Raw genomic sequence first — 17,093 nt, forward strand, 5'->3', positions numbered from 1 at the left:
CTGTTCTGAAGGCATGTCACAAGATTAACCTTCAATGAGAAGCACTTAGAGAAAGGTGGGTGTTTGGTACCAAACAACACCATCACACATTACCTCTTGACCGCACGTCCTAATGCTCTCCCTCAGGCCCCCTGCCCTTGAGCCACGCTGACCCCGCTTGCTGTCCTGCTTTCACACCAGGCGTCCCACCCGGGGGCCTTGGTACTTACTTTCCTCTCTGTCCGAGACAGCCACATTGCTCACTGCTGTACCTCCTTCAGACGTTTCCTCAACTGTCAGTTCTCACTGATACTTTTGCTGGTCATCTTGTCTAAAACTGCAAGTGCCCTGCCCCCCACACGTACGCTCTTCTTTTCCTTTCCCTGTTTCATTGATTTTCCTAGCATTTATCATCAAACTTGTTATATATTTTACCTCTTTGGCTCATAACTTTTGCCTCAATCAGTCCAGTGGATTGTCAGCTCCTTAAGAGCAGGAATTTTGGTCTGCTTAGTTCATTGCCTTCTTGCCAGAGCCTGGACTAGTGCCTGACACATAGAATCTTCCCCTTAATCGGATGAATGAATGAGTGAGTCAGGGCTGGCACTAGAAACAGGCATGAAGCTATAATTCTAAGAAGCCAAGATGAAGTTCAAGGCATAGCTATTTGCTAGAAATATTAAAAGAGCTATTTTTAATGACAATAATAATAATTTCTTAATTGTCATTTCTTAAGCACTACTTAGTGGCCAGGCACGGTATAAGCACTTCATCTCCATTACTTAATTTCCGGAAGAAATCTGTGACCTTGCTAAGATTACTGCAGTTTTACAGATGAATAAAATAAGGTAGAAAGAAGAGTAATTTCCTCAAAGTCGCACAGCCATTTAGCTCTATCTTTGTGGAGCTGGAATTCCAACCCAGAGCTGTTGGTGAAAAGTCAGTGAAAGCTTCTGGGACAGGCAGTGAAGCTGGAGCGGGGATGGGGCTTGAAGACCTGACAGGATTAGAGTCAGGAGCGTCAACTCGGAGGTCCTGGGTCAGAGCAAAGGCACAGAGGAAGAAACGTGCTTGACGTTTCCTGGGTCAGAGGAGACTGGACTTGGGAACAGAGAATTAGCAAATAGAACAGCTTGGAGAGCTCAAGAGCTGTGTGGAGGACGGTCAGTTATCATTAGGGAACCGTTATCAGATTTTTTGGTATGATGTGATAAAGCATGTTGTAAGATTTGTCCGGGGGTCATCTAATAAGACAGAGCTTCTCACATGTCTGTATGCACGTGAGTCGTCTGGGGATCTTGTTCTGGTTCTGAGTCTGGAGGTGAGGGTGAGGCCTGAGATTCTGTATTTCTAGCAAGCTCAGATGACGATGCATGTTCTACAAGGACCACATTTTGAGTAGTAAGGATTAAAGTAGGGAGAAAAAAGAGAGATCGCTTACTAACCGATCAGCCCATTTCAATAATACATATTACTAAAACATACCCATAAAGCATACTACTGAAAAGTTTTTTTCACTTATTTAACTCGTACTGTGTACTAGGCCTTTTTAAAGTGCTTTATAAATTTTAATTTACTTAATCCTAACAACCGTATGGAGTAGGTGACGTCCCTAATTGCAGAAGAGAAAACTGAGGGGAACTTTCCAGATCGCCTAGCTAGTAAAAGTTACATCTACACTCCAATCCAGACTGTGTCGTTGGAGTTCTAGTTTAGTTCTAGATTTTCGCTCTTAATCGCCACTCTATACTGCTGGTTGAATATAGAGAACGGGGAAGGCAGAATAAATGATGAATCCTGGGTTTGAAGGCTGGCTGAATAAAAATATGAGGACAATCTTAGGATGATATTAATTGAAATTTTCCATTGAAAGAGAAACTGATTTATAGAAAGGCAAGTTATCTTTTGCTTTTCTAAAAAAAACCCAAAAAGGTAAAGGAAGTAGATAACTTTATGGACACCATTAAACAATACATTTAGGTCATCCTAATTAGATACAATGTTGAGGGTTAGAGGGAAGATAGAACAGTACTTATAAAGCTGATTAATGTCTGATTGCTGATCAGTGTCTATTCAAATTAAGATTGTGCTTATTCATCTACCACTTAAAGTTGAACTTACTCTGATAAAATTTGTCTCAAGACAAGTTTGTGAGATAAAAATTGTGCTTTTTCTTTTCCGAACAATTTCTTTTGTGACAGGTGAAGAAAGTTATTGTATATTTAGGTAGAGACAAAACAATGCAGTTGCTAGAAGAACTGGTGAGTGAACTACAGCTGACCGACCCTGTCAGTTCAGGCGTCACTCACATGGATAATCCCCCATATTACCGCATCACTTCCAGCTATAAAATCCCTTCTGTCACCTCAGGTGAGAAGTCATTTAAAACTGACTACTTTGTATAAAAAGAGAAGCTTTCCATAATTGTTCATTTTAGCAAGCGTTTACTTTAAACATCGTCATAAAGAAAACAAGCAAACATGAGTCATATATCTAATTAACCGGACAAAACTTAGTAAATCCTCATATGAGTAAAGAAGTTTGACAATGTAAGGATTCATGATGTGATAAAGGGAAGCATACTTACATACTTATTTAGAACTGGAATATACATTTATATATCTCTACACAACAAATGCTTTTTTAAAATGACTATAATTAGTATGTAAATATAGAAAATGCTCACTTATTGAAAATTACTGTGTAATTTCATATTATAATTATTTGGGCATGTATTATACATAGTATCCAATCACATGAGTGTATATACTTTTATGTATACCCATATACTTATAGTTATTGTAATATTTCGAGTTGAAGAAACTACGTTGCTGAGGGAATAACTTTCATTGAAAATCAGTATAATATCTGGGCTATTGTAGATTAAATTTCTATGAACTTCTTTGCCATTCAGTTTATATTAAATGTTTTTGTGATGTTAATAACATTGTATAATTAGAAATCTCTCATACTATATCTTTATAATTTATTTTTGTCATCTATTTTCATCTTTTTGTTATACTTTCCAAGAGGTTTCTAATAATGCTTCTATTGAATTTTTCATATCTGCTAGAATGTTTTTAATTCCAAAGAGAGGTTTTTTAATTAGAATTTTTTTAGGAGCGTCCTATTCATGTTTCATGGTTGGACTATCTTCTGTATATTTGATAAAATATTCTAGCAGCGAAAGTTCCTATTTTCTTTATATTACTGTGTTTTTGTTTTGGTTTGTCTTAGTAAAAGCTTTCCTCGAAAGCCTACCAATTCTGGATGTGTCTTTTCATAAACAGTTCATTTAACAGGCATATTAAAAAGTTGATTGGTTGTTCTGTAGGTATATACAGAACTTATTTTGTCCTTTGTTGTATGATGATTTCGTCGATACAAGTATACATAGGTCTTTTCCCTTGCAGTAATCAGATTCCCCAGAGAAAACTCTTCTAGTCCTCTGCCTAGAGTAGAAGGTGTAGGGGTGTGTGTGTTTGTGTGTGTGTGTGTATACCAATACATATAATCCATACATACACACACTTGCACAGAGTCTTCAAGCCTTCTGGTAGCCCAGTGGTGTAAGAAGGGTGCAGGGGGATCCAATGGCAAATTTATGTATGTATGTATGTATGTTTTCACTTAGTCTTCGTATCGTCAGTGAAGTACTTCCTCCTTCACCTGTATGTGGTGTGCCCTAGTCCAGAAGTCCTCTGATATACTCTCATCAGAAAAGACTTCTGGAAGTGAGGAGAGAGAGCTACCCAGTTACAAGAGGCAGGGGGGTAGATCTTGGGAACCAGCTACTTATGAAAGAGATTTTCAACCATTCTTGCCACTTTTAGCACCTTCTTCAACCTCTACTTCCAGAGGTACTTGATGCCACTAATTCCTGACCTTTTGGAGGTTCAGCAGTATAGATACGGAAGCTTCTTGTTTCCTCCACTAACAGCTCTGGATTCAGCCTTCTTAACACTCGATTACATCCTGTCCATTTGTTTTCCAGTATCCATAATTTTGTTGCTGTTGTCTCCTTACCCTCTTGGTCGTTAAGAGTACATTCCTTTTTAAAAATCACCTTCTTCTCATTTTAGTGGAGTTTTGACATCTATAATTTGAAATCTTTTGTTCTTATTGAGCTATCCTAGGCTTTAAATTCATAGATACTGTTTTATTTATGATTACAGGAACTACTTCTAGTAGCAATACAATGGTAGCTCCCACGGATGGCAATCCCGATAATAAGCCCATAAAAGAGAATATTGAAGAGAGGTAAGTACTTCTCTGTTCTTCATTAACCTGTCAGTTTGACATATACAGATTATCATCAGCATAAATGACAATTTCTGCATTGGAATGTATATTTCATTGTGTTAAAATTCTAGTGAGGAAATGTATTTCCATATTGGAAATTTTCCACATTGACTATTTTAACATTAAAGATGCTGGCATGCTAGATTTTTTAATGTGCACTAATGGATGAATAGGTAGAGTATGGTCAGTCACTTTTTGTGTTGCTACATTTTTAAACTTTTCTAAATGGATATTTACTCTGCCTGTTTTATATGGAATAGGTTTCATCAGCACATTATTATCACAACAATTTAAGAAAAATCTTCAGGTAGAAATAATTGACTTCAAAGCTTAAGCTTTTGAATTGTAATGTGGAAATTAATATATATCATAGTAAACTTTAGTATTTTGTGTACTGTGTTCTTTTTTAAGCATAGAAAGTAAAACATAAAGTACAAATACCACTTTACCATGACTGTGACTAACTCAATGATCATTCCCATAGCTATGTGCACCTAGACATCTACAGTGGACTAAACAGTCATTTAAATCGTCAACATCACAGACTAGAATCTCGATACAGTAGCAGCTCTGGAGGATCTTATGAAGAAGAAAAAAGTAATACATTCCAAATGTTTTTTTTTAATAACTGCGATGGCAAGGTGTATTATCATTATATTAATGTTAATAAATATATTCTTCCCGGAAATTGTTTTTAAGAAGGGTATTTAACTGCCACTAGTGGTGTTCCAACATAATCTGAAATGTCTTGATTTTAAGAAGCAACGTAAGTCGGGGAAATATGTTTCAAAAGCACAGGTTCCCTGTAGATAAATCAAAAGGAACATAAGAATTGGTTCTCAAGAAGCATCATAGAACAAACATTGACCAACAGGCTGCTTTTTTTTAACAGATTTGAACTTTCGTGGGATTCACATTTTACTAAAACGTTCTCCCTCGCAATTGCAAAATGAATAATGTGTCCGAGTCTCATTATAACACTAAGGTAGGGTAGAATAGAAGCACAAGCCTTCAGACTGGAAGGGACCCTGAAGATGATCTGGTCCAATCTCCTCATTTTGCACACGATGGAACTGAGGTCCAGAGAGGTTAAGTGACTTACCCACGTCACACAGAACTCACATTTCCTGATGACCTTTCTTACTGCACCCTGCAGCCCCATTGTGGTAGAGCAGATTTCCTTTGAAGATGGGTTTGTGTTGGCCCTATCTCAGGAAATTTAGAACTGAGTAACTTACCAGAAGGCCCTTGTTACAAGGCAGCTTTACCTATAATGTGGTCTCATAGCTTGGACATCAATTGTGGAATCATGATGAAGTGCTCATGTAGTTTTGCTTTGATTTAAAGGATGGAACCTGAATTGATACCTCTTTTCTCTCTCTGATTTGCTTAATCTGATAATATTTGTACCCATGTCTACCTAGCAAACATATGTCCAAATAGTGGGAAATTCTTTTTATCACTTTCCAGTGCTATAAATAGTTGGTGTCTTACTAGAGTTTGCTTATATTGGCGGAAAGTAGATGGTGTAGACAATGAGATCATTTTATCTTGATAGGTGACTCAATGCCACTTTATTCTAATTGGCGACTGAAAGTGATGGAGCATAATGAAGGAGAGCCACTACCCTTCCCACCAGCTGGAGGCTGCTGGTCACCACTGGTGGATTACTTGCCTGAAACGTCATCACCTGGATTACCTCTTCACAGGTGGACCACAGTGTCATTCCTATTTCATATGAGCCAAACCACTGCTTAACACTTCCAGCTTTCTTTACGCTGTCTGACAACACACAACATAAGCAACCTTCTTTCTTTTGATACTGCAACAAATTCGATCCGTGCGTTTAGATTTTAAGAAATCTAAAAACTCACACTTCTCACTGTTTACAGTTAGTATTACTAAATCTAATTCTGCTGCTGCTGCTTTTCTGGGTGTCTGGCATAGTTACTTGACCTTTCTGGGACCCAGTTACTACATCTGAAAAATATTATTTTACGGTAGTAGGCACTATTATTTTGAATTGAGTTAAGTTGATGTCTACTTAGCAAAAATCACAATAGAACAGTTACTGCATTCTTTTGAAATGTATTAATGTACCAAACATGTACTGAACACCTACTATGTGGCAAGCAGTGTGCTAGGCCTTAGGGTTGAAGATGAAGAAAATATGGCCCTTGACTTCAAGGAGCCCTTAGCCAGATAGGTTTTATCTAAAACTATCACGTAACGGTTTCTTCAGCTGTATTTCTTTTCTTCTTTTTTTCTTGAGAAATTGTATTTTTTCCATAAAAGACAATATTAAAATCTTTAAGTAATTTGCATAAGGTTTTCTCTAGGTTTACTCTAGTGACACATGAATAATGCTCTTGTTTGTCATAGGTGTAACATAGCCGTCATCCTTTTGACGGATCTCATTATCGATCATAGTGTGAAGGTGGAATGGGGAAGCTACCTCCATCTTCTTCTTCATGCAATCTTTATAGGTAATACATATTCGGCGCTAATTCCTTCATTTTATATTTTTGTGATAATTGAAAGTCAGTATGTTTGTTTGCTTTTTACACGTTGCATTTTATTTTATTTTTTAGTTGAGGTAGAGTTGATTTATAATATTAGTTTCAGGTGTACAAATAATGATTCAAAATTTTATAGATTCTAGTTCATTTATAGTTATTATAAAATATCAGCTACATTCCTTGTGCTGTGCAATATACCTTTGTACCTTATTTATTTTATATACAGTAGCTTGTATCTCTTAATTCCCTACCCCTACCTTGCCCCCCCGCTTCCCTCTCCTCACTGGTAACCAACTAGTTTCTTCTTTATATCAGTTAGTCGGCTTCTGTTTTGCTATATTCACTAGTTTGTTTTATTTTTTAGATTTCACTTATAAGTGATAACATACAGTGTTTGTCTTTTTCCGTCTGACATTTCACTGAGCATAATACCCTCCAGGTCTATCCATGTTGCTGCAAATGGCATTATTTCATTCTTTTTTATGGCTGAGTAGTAGTCCATTGGGTACATAGACCACATTGTCTTTATCCATTCATCTGTTGATAGACACTTAGGTTGCTTCCATGTCTTGGCTGTGGTAAATAATGCTGCTGTGAACATTGGGGTGCATGTATCTTTTCTAGTGTTTTTGTTTTCTTTGGATATATGCTCAGGAGTGGGGTTGCTGGATCATATCGTTGCTCTATTTTTAGTTTTTTGAGGACCCTCCATATTGTTCTCCACAGTGGGAAAGGAGATATGGTTTCAAGAAAGTCTCTTCATATTTCTCTTTCTATTTTCTGTATGTTATTTCCATGACACTTTTTACCGTGATTCTTGTGGTCTAGAGCAGAGTTATTCCTAGCCTCTCCTTTAACCACAAACAATTCTGTTGTTCCTATCATACAGCCTCTCCCACTGCACACAGAAACACACATACCCTCCAGTAGGAAAAACTCTGTAACTGTAGCAAGAGTAAAATTAATTTACCTCTGGGACTGGGAACTTTCCGAGTAAATGGAAAATTGAGACGGGTACTTAGTGTTTCCCAAAAGAATTAGATTGTGGACAGTCTGATTATTACAGCTAAAACTCCACTGTGCCCTCTGTAACAAACATGTGGGATCCATCACATCAGCAACACTTCTCATGCCTGTAGGATTGCTCTCCTGAAGCAAGTCAAAATAGCCATCTTCTCCTAAATTTTCCTGATATGTACACATATTATATAGGTACTACTTTCTTCTTTCAGTGAGCAAACATCTCCTGACTTTCTATTGTGTTCTAGGCACAAAAAATGCTTGCCTTTAAAAGTTCATTTACATCTAGTGTTATGTAACAGAGTAATAGTTTCTAAGAGATTACTAAATTTTAGATATAAAACACACTGGAAATTTGTCTTGATTCTCCCTAGTCCAGTAGGACAATAGGCTATTGTAAAAGTGTATACACACTCTAGGCCAATAAAGAATTTGATTGATGTACTGTGTCATCTTTCACAAAATATTTTATATAATTTCTGCTTTTCTTTTTAAAATATGAGTTTGATAGCAAGAATACTCATTATTTCTCTTTACTGATGATGATTTTCTACTGTTCTCTTTAGGGTTTGACCACTGCCACCCTGAGGTGTATGAACATTGTAAACGCCTGCTTCTGCACTTGTTAATAGTAATGGGATCCAACAGTAACATCCGAACTGTTGCTTCTGTCCTTCTCAGGAACAAGGAGTTTAATGAGCCCAGGGTGCTTACAGTCAAACAAATTGCACACTTAGATTATACTTTCACAGGTATTTGCTTTAAAAGTACAGTTTGAAACTGGAACCGTACTTCGTTAATTTGGGATCCTGCATTAGAGAACATCAACTGAAGTTGAGATATTAGAGAATATTTTTTAATGTAGTTTTATTATTTTAAGTACCATTGACATTATTTATTAATTCATAGAAGAAGGAATTAAACTTGGAGTATTTGTATCTCTCTTACCTTTAAGGGTCTTTGTCATAAAAATGTTAAACTCTCCACATGTAAGTTAAAGGTACAATGAAAGAGTGGCTTAATTTGTTGAGCACTGGTTATGACAAAGATGGTGAACTTGTATTAGATTCCCCCTACTCTCAAGATCTGAAAAATTGACAAAGGAAGACATTTAAAATTTTAAAAAATTTTTTATTCACTCAGTTATACTGATTGCACTTAAAATGTTGTACATCTTGAAGTCTAGTAAGTTCCAAATTATGTATTTTGAAGTAGTGAGGTCCAAATTAATGAGACTTTAATGTAAAATTTATTTCACTGTTGATGTGAATTTGGTTTACTTTTCAAGTTATATTTTCTTTTTCCCTAATAGCCCTAACTTATTTATTACATTCATCAGTGTCATCAGGTTTATAATAGATGATGTAGAAAATAATTGGTTTTTAAAAATTGAAATAAAATTACTTTTTTTTTCCTAATCATATAATGCCAGATACAGGGTTAATACGTTTTAAAGTTACTTACTTAAGCCCTGTTATTTACTTAAAAACCTGTAGTTAGTGAGAAAACATCTATTAGTAAACTTATTCGCCTTTTTAAACCATGATTAAAAGATGAACGGAATAAAGTTTACTGCCTTTTTTATGTTAAAACATTTCTATTCAAAATTCCATAGTTTGGTGTTTGTTTTTAAGGCTCCTTTTGCTATTTTGTAAATGTGGGCATTAGTAATAACCTTTAGAATTATTTAATAATTGACATAATAATATTACAAATAAACTTTAAAATTTTCCTTAAGTAAAGTGAAGCAGAAAGCATAGAATCCTTAACATAAGAAATTAAAAACCAGTTCTCATTATAGAAGTGTGAATGGCAACCTATGTTGAGGAAATATGCCACAATATTAGGAAACTGACAATTTCAACTTTGTTCAGCAGATGGCAGCACAGGACTGCATAGTAAGTCCAAATCGTTAAAGTTTGACTGAGAGGCTCCGAAAACAACATTTGCTCAAAAACGCATTCAGTGTAGTTGGGCGCTTGTGAGGCTCACTTCTTTGAGGGTTGTGGGAAATTGCTTACATCTGGGCATTCACGCCCGTGTCTCTTTCAGCAGGTGTTAGCGATTTTATACCTGATTACCAGCCCTCCCCCATGACCGACTCAGGGCTCAGCTCAAGTTCTACCTCCTCTAGTATCAGCTTAGGAAATAACAGCGCTGCCATTTCACATCTGCACACCACCGTCCTCAGCGAGGTCGACATCTCAGTAGAGCAGGATGGAAAAGTCAAAACCCTCATGGAATTCATTACCTCAAGGTAACATTTGCAGCTCCTACCATTCCTGACACATAGCTGTGTTAAGTCGTTGTTTCATTTGTCAGCTTCTGCGAGCCCTATTTTGTTTTCCGAAGGGTCATTGATTTGGAATAGGCAGGTTTGTATTGTGCAATATTTAGAAAATTTGATGCAACCAAAGACTTTCTTCTTTTGCTCACACTGTTATACCTAAGGAGGGCCTTAATCATGACTAGATACCAGGTACCCAAAGAGGATACAGTATTATCTGAATATATATTCTGCCTTCATTAGCTACATTAACATTCAATCTTCAAATATTTATTTATGGCCTACTCTTTGCAAAAGCACTATAAGTAAAGAAGAAACGTAGGTGGGGAGAAAGGGGCTAGTATACCATAGCAAGAGCAAAATCACAGAGGTGTGAGAAAACAAAGTATATTTGGAACTGATGAGTAATCCAGCCTGAGTTTAATGCGGAGGAATTGCTAGACAAGCTGGAGGGCCATGAAGCCCAGGCCGGAGGTTATAGATCTTTTAAGAAAGGAGACATTAGCAAAAATCTTTGAGCTGGATGGGGAGGGTGGAGGACCCAATTAAATAAATGTGTTGAGAAAATCAGTCTCATAGCAAAGTATGTGATGAATTAGAGGTGTTAGGGACTAGAGGCAGCGTGACCACATCTTTTTTCCAGGGCACTTCGGGCCTGTGGCAATAAGGGGCCTAACCCTTACTAACCAAGCTGGTGAGTGCAAAGATATTTTAAAGAAAGAATCGACAGGTAGTTTTAACTTATAAATTATTTTATTTGCACTACAATCTAAATACAGTCCAGCCTCTACAAACTAGACTGTTTTGACTTGTAATACCTAAGCAGTAACCAGTACTCTTCTCACTTGGCAAAATTTGCCATCTTTTCCTGCTACCTCTGAGAGAATTTGACTGTAACAGTGGAAGACTTTGAAATTACATGTAACTTGGATCTTCCTGTACTTGCTCTAGATCATTACATATCCAAGTACATAAATAGTAGCAGTAGGCTGTGTGACATGCTATTTGATTTCTTCAACTACTATCCTTTCTAAGTGCAAAAGCACATTTTAGGTGAGTATGAGTAAAACTTAATTAAGTTTAAAAACCAAGGGAATCATGTCTGTTCTCTGTTTTCAGAAAAAGAGGGCCCCTTTGGAACCATGAGGATGTTTCTGCCAAGAATCCTAGCATAAAGAGTGCTGAGCAGTTAACTACATTTTTGAAACATGTGGTTTCTGTTTTTAAGCAGTCAAGCTCAGGTATCCTTTAATAAACATTTCAGATAGTATTTACTTTCAAGCAGATCTTTTAGTGTGATGTCCAAACTTCTGATAATGTTTAGCAAAAAGTTGACAAGCTGACATGTCTAAATTTTCAGAAGTTTTAGACAGGTTTTCTTTTTTAACTTACTAGTGAAAACAGATTTGTTTTGGTTGAAGAAAAATTGTTACTACTTAAAAATAAGAATGCTACTTTGACGCTCTGGGGTTCTTAGTTTGGTGTAAGACGGCATAATAAAATTACAATACAATTGTTTATTATGAAACAATTATATTGAAGGAACATAGGTAGAGATGACAAACTTTTAAATTATTTTTTTATACTGGTATGGGCTTCGATGATCTAAAATTTAACACATTCTGAAAATTACAGTAAAATGTATCTAAAACGGTGGTTCTTAGCTAGGGGTGATTTTGCTTCTCAGGACATTTTGCAATGTCTGGAGACATTTTTGTCACAATTAGGGGGCGCGGGGCAAGTGGTTAGTACTGGTGTCCACTTGGGTAGAGGCTAGGGGTGCTGCTACACAAACACACTACACAGGATAGCCCTCACAACAAAGAATTATCTGGCCAAAATGTCAGTAATGCCGGGGCTGAGAAACCCTGTTCTCAGGGATTACTTCCCTGGAGATTAGAATGAAGAGTCATCTAAAGTGCAGATGGAATTGAATGAAAAGAAAAAGCATTGACTTTTGAAATATCAGTGCCCACCCAGTTTGCCAGGTATTGTGCTGGCACCGGGTTTAACATGGTTATTAGCCTCTGATCATAACCCCTATATATATCCTGAAAAACAAGCACTTACTTGTTTCCTTTGCTTTCACAGAAGGAATTCATTTGGAACATCATCTTAGCGAGGTTGCTCTGCAGACAGCACTTTCCTGCTCTTCTCGACACTATGCTGGGAGATCCTTTCAGATTTTCAGGGCCCTTAAGCAGCCTCTTTCAGCAGCTACACTTTCTGATGTTCTCTCCAGACTTGTAGAAACTGTAGGGGATCCAGGAGAAGATGCACAGGTAGTTCATTCAATTCTTTCAGCAAGTATGGAGCACTCCTCGTTGTCAAGGACTTATTGCCAAATGTAAATCATGGCAGGTAGAGCAAGATGATGGTCGTATAGAATTACTGATGTCAGGTGCTAACAAGCAAAGAATTAAGAAACAAAGTTGTGTAATTAATAACATACTAATTGAATTAAATAGTGCCTATCAGAAACAGCTTTATCAGACACACCTGGATATTATTCTGAGATGCCCACAAGGTAAAAGAGGAATTTAAAGTTAGATGTAAACTAGAACACTGAATTTCATTTGTTAAGATAAATTAAGTGAAATACTGCAATAAGAGAGCTTACGTAGGTCTGTACAGACTCATGACTTTATTAACACTGTTTTAGACACTGGGGATACAGTAATGAACAAGACAAAGTTCCTGGCATTCTGGAGCTCACATTTCATTGGGGAAACAAGCCTTTAATCCACCAATAATGTATAATACAAGTTTACTTAGTGACGAATGCCGTGAAAATAATAAGGTAGAGTAACAGGTTAAAGAATGATGGGGGAGAGAATTTTTTTCATATATATATATATGATCATCTGAGAAGAAGAGTTTTGAACACATGTTTAAATGAAGTGAGCCCTGTGATAACCTGGGGAAGAAGGCAGAGGGAAATAGGACTAACAAGTGCAAAGGGCCTGAGGCAGAAGGAATCGGCTTTTTAAAGGAACATCAGGGGAATTCCCTGGCGGTCCAGTGGTTAGGACTGACTCGGCGCTTTCACAGGGGCTCAATCCCCCTGGTCAGGGAACTAATATCCCGCAAGCCTCATGGCTCAGCCAAAAATTAAAATAAAACAAAATAAAGGAACATCAAGCAAACTAATGTGGCTAGAACTTACTGGTTGGGGACCTCCAGAGGTAGGAGATTGATGAGGTAAGCAGGTCCAGGTCATGTGAGGCCGAGGAAGTTCTGGTGAGAGGTGGGAGTTTACTCTGAATTGATGGGAAGCCACCCATTGGTTTTGAAAGGAAGGTGATGGATATGACTTGCTTTTTTAAAAACTCACTCTGGAGGCTAGGTGGAATCCTTCGGAAGGCAAGAGAGGTCAGTTAAGAGGCTCTTTGTAAGAGTCCAGGCCAAAATGATGATAGTTTGGATTAAGGGAAGCTATGGAGGTAGAGGAAAGAAGTCAGATTTAGGATTTATTTTTAAAGTAATATTTTCAAGATGCTGATGGATTCAATTTAGGTGTGAGATAAAGAAACAAGGATGGCTCCTAGATTTCTGGCCCAGGTAATTTTGGGTGAATCGTGTTGCCATTATAATGAGTTTATACCATTAGTTTTGATGCATTCTCATCCATCAGCAAGATCATGTTGCTCAAGAGTTTATTTTGTAATATTAATGTGGAGTTTGTTCTATTTTGAAATCTCATCAGGAAGTGCATTGCAGTTTCTTCTTTCCAGAGTATGATTAATTAAGATCTGCCTTTTTTTCTAGGGATTTGTGATTGAGCTTCTTCTCACGTTGGAATCTGCAATTGATACTTTGGCTGAAACCATGAAGCATTACGATCTTCTTTCTGCCCTTTCTCAGTAAGAACTGAAAAACTAGGCAACCAGTAGATTTGTATTTAGACCTTCAAGAGCTAAATATGTGTAATACTGTATTGTTCTAATATCGGCAGTGAGAGTACTACCCCTAAATTCAGATGGATTGCTGGTGGGAAAATGAGCCTCAGACAGTGAGACGTGTGAAAGCTCACGGGGCTAGTATGCGGCAGTGCCGTTCCTCTGACACCCTGGTCAGAGACCTTTCTGCTGTGCTACTCGGCTTCAGCCTCAGTGACAGGCTGTATTACTGCCACACTCAACATCCTCCTGTCACCCCAGCAGGCCAGGCTCCTTGGGACTCACACCTTCCACATATTGTTCCTTCTCCCTGGACCAGCCTCTCTTCGAACTTTGTCTTCCTTGCAAATCCCAAATTGATTTATCCTTCAAGTTCCGTCTTAATATCACCTCCTAGCTAAGTATTTCTAACTGCCCCAGGGGAATGCTAAGCATTCCATCCTTCGGGATCTCACAGTATTTTCTTAATATTTTCATAACAGCAACTAACAGGCTCTAATTTATCCATTTCCATGGACTTTAATATTCCTAGCATTTTACATGCTGCTGGCACAGGTAGAAAGTATTCTGTAATTCTTTTTTAATCAATGATAATTAGATGTGAGGGAGAAGGAGAAATCAAAAATAAATTTTTGAGCTTGGTTCTTTTGGAAAGAATGTGAATTGACAGAAATAGGGACATCAGGACCGTTGAGTCTGGGGGTGAGACAAACGAGGCCTGCTTTGGACGTAATATGTACTAAATCCCAGAGCTGAAAGTTATCAGCGATAACTATAGCAGAATTTTCGCTTCAAATCAAACCTCACCCAACCCAAAGTAGCCACAGTGGAAAAGATACTGTTGTACATTTTAATAGGGAGGAAAGAACTGAAATTGGGTTAAGCAAAGTCAGATATACTTAAAAATGATTTTTCCTGGTAACACTTACCATTTTGCAGTGTTTTCAAGAGTACAATTAATTTAGCAAAAGAAGTGATTGTGCATGGATTCATCTTTTTTTTTTCTTTCTTTTCTTTTCTTTTTTTTAAAGAACCTCATACCATGATCCTATAATGGGAAACAAGTATGCAGCTAACAGGAAAAGCACTGGACAACTCAATCTAAGCACAAGTCCCATTAATAGTAGCAGTTATTTGGGATATAGCAGTAATGCAAGAAGTAACTCTTTGAGGTTAAGTTTAATTGGTGACCGAAGAGGTGACCGGCGGCGGAGTAATACACTGGATATAATGGATGGACGGCTCAACCACAGCAGTAGCTTAGCGAGGACTCGAAGCCTTTCCTCCCTGAGAGAGAAAGCCGTGTATGATGTGCAGCCCACTACTGAGCCTGCCAGCTTGATGGCCACCATTTTTTGGATAGCAGCATCTTTATTAGAATCGGATTATGAATATGAATACCTCCTGGCTCTCAGACTTCTCAACAAACTGCTGATACACCTGCCTTTGGAAAAGTCAGAGAGTCGAGAGAAGATTGAAACCGTACAAAGCAAGCTGAAGTGGAATAATTTCCCAGGCCTTCAGCAGCTCTTCCTTAAGGGTTTTACCTCAGTATCCACCCAGGAAATGACAGTGCACCTCCTGAGTAAACTCATTGCTGTCTCCAAACACACGCTGGTGGATCCTTCCCAGTTGTCAGGTGATGTGACTAGAATTGCACCAACTCTGCTTTTTTTTTTAATATAGTGACATGTAAACTAATCGTTGGTTTTGAAAATCTACTAATTTCTGCTTTTCCACAAACAGTGATGGTTTTCTTAATATGTGAGATAGCTTAAATTCTTTGGTAAAAGCAAAAAAAAAAAAAAGACCTTTTTTTTTTTTTTTTTTTAGAAAATCAAGTACTCCAGGAAATAAAAAGAAAATGGTTTTTGTGAACCATGAAAAAAAAATCCTTTAATTTTTAAAATAATGTGCAATAAAATTGGTTATTGTTTGCTTTTTTTTTTTTTTGATAGGCTTTCCTCTTAACATCCTTTGCTTATTGCCTCACTTAATCCAGCATTTTGACAGCCCAACTCAGTTTTGCAAAGAAACAGCTAGTCGAATAGCAAAGGTAAGCAAATGTGATGCTGGAAGATAACACTTTAGGGAATTTTCTCTGGAGTTTATCTTAAGGGGGGAAATCTCTTAAAAATCCTTTTACTGTCTGACACTTCCTATCTAAATTTTTCTTTTATGCATATGAAGGCGTAATATAGTAATGATATGTTAGCTGCTCAAATGACAGTGAATAAAATTATTTGTTTAGAGTAGCACTCCTCTGAGTCTGAATCTTTTTCTGCTCTGTTTCCCTACTTTATCCTCTGTCAGTTTCCAAGTCATTCATTTATTTGCCACCAGATACATACTGAGCACTGGATCAGGTGCTGGAATCACAATGATAATCAGAGTAAATAGAATCCTTAGCCCTATGGGCCTTAGGGTGGCGGTGCAGTCAAGTAAGTAGACAATCACCGTAGAGTCTGGTGACTTTGCAATGGGAGAACAAAATATTCTAGGGACACATAAAGCAAAAGTCTGCCTGGGGGAAGTTATATCTAAGCGGACTTGAAGGGCAAATAAGAATAACCAAAATAAGGTCCCTGGATGAGAAACGAGCGCAGAGCTGAAGGTAGAAACTTTCCAGGCAGGAGAAATTGCATGTGCAAAGGCCCTGTGGAAGAAGAGGGCATAATGTATTTTTTGATTCTGAAAGTTCTCTCTCCCTTTATGTTTGCCTTTTTCCTTCTAACATTCTCTTTATCTTCTCTCTCTGCTCCCTTCATTCTTTTTTCTTCGTTATTTGACTCTTTCCCTCCCATCATATATTTCTTAAACACGTATGTAACTATTTTTAAATCATTTGTGAACATTTGTTTAAAAGTTTTATAGCTCTTAGTCTTAATTGTAAAAGAATATGATTTTGACATTTTATCTATTTAGTAACTTCCTCTTAAGAACAGTAAAGAGATCACAAATACCTTACCTTCGGCTTAAACTTAATTCTTAACTAATTTTATTTTATATATTTATTTTTTTTGTCACATTGAGTCTTGGAAAAAAGACTTTTCAGGCTGAAAAGTTTGTATTTGAAAATACAAACAG

At 37.2% G+C, this 17,093-nt stretch overlaps 1 protein-coding gene across 11 annotated transcripts in view; it reads left to right on the forward strand.

Moving 5' to 3' along the window:
• The window catches only part of FRYL (FRY like transcription coactivator), a 293,684-nt gene that overhangs the window by 233,570 nt on the left and 43,021 nt on the right, over nt 1–17,093 (forward strand). For 10 of the 11 annotated variants that reach the window (XM_082390370.1, XM_082390379.1, XM_082390377.1 and 7 more), the window contains 12 exons: nt 2,181–2,349; nt 4,155–4,239; nt 4,766–4,878; nt 5,840–5,990; nt 6,664–6,767; nt 8,387–8,572; nt 9,873–10,077; nt 11,227–11,348; nt 12,199–12,389; nt 13,876–13,970; nt 15,038–15,645; nt 15,965–16,062. In XM_082390370.1, the coding sequence (XP_082246496.1) occupies nt 2,181–2,349; nt 4,155–4,239; nt 4,766–4,878; nt 5,840–5,990; nt 6,664–6,767; nt 8,387–8,572; nt 9,873–10,077; nt 11,227–11,348; nt 12,199–12,389; nt 13,876–13,970; nt 15,038–15,645; nt 15,965–16,062 (2,127 nt within the window). The remainder of the gene's footprint in view (nt 1–2,180; nt 2,350–4,154; nt 4,240–4,765; nt 4,879–5,839; nt 5,991–6,663; nt 6,768–8,386; nt 8,573–9,872; nt 10,078–11,226; nt 11,349–12,198; nt 12,390–13,875; nt 13,971–15,037; nt 15,646–15,964; nt 16,063–17,093) is intronic. The other variant, XM_082390372.1, reaches the window with a different exon arrangement.

Source organism: Balaenoptera borealis (assembly GCF_965194805.1).
Source record: "Balaenoptera borealis genome assembly, chromosome: 4".
Lineage (NCBI taxonomy): Eukaryota > Metazoa > Chordata > Mammalia > Artiodactyla > Balaenopteridae > Balaenoptera > Balaenoptera borealis.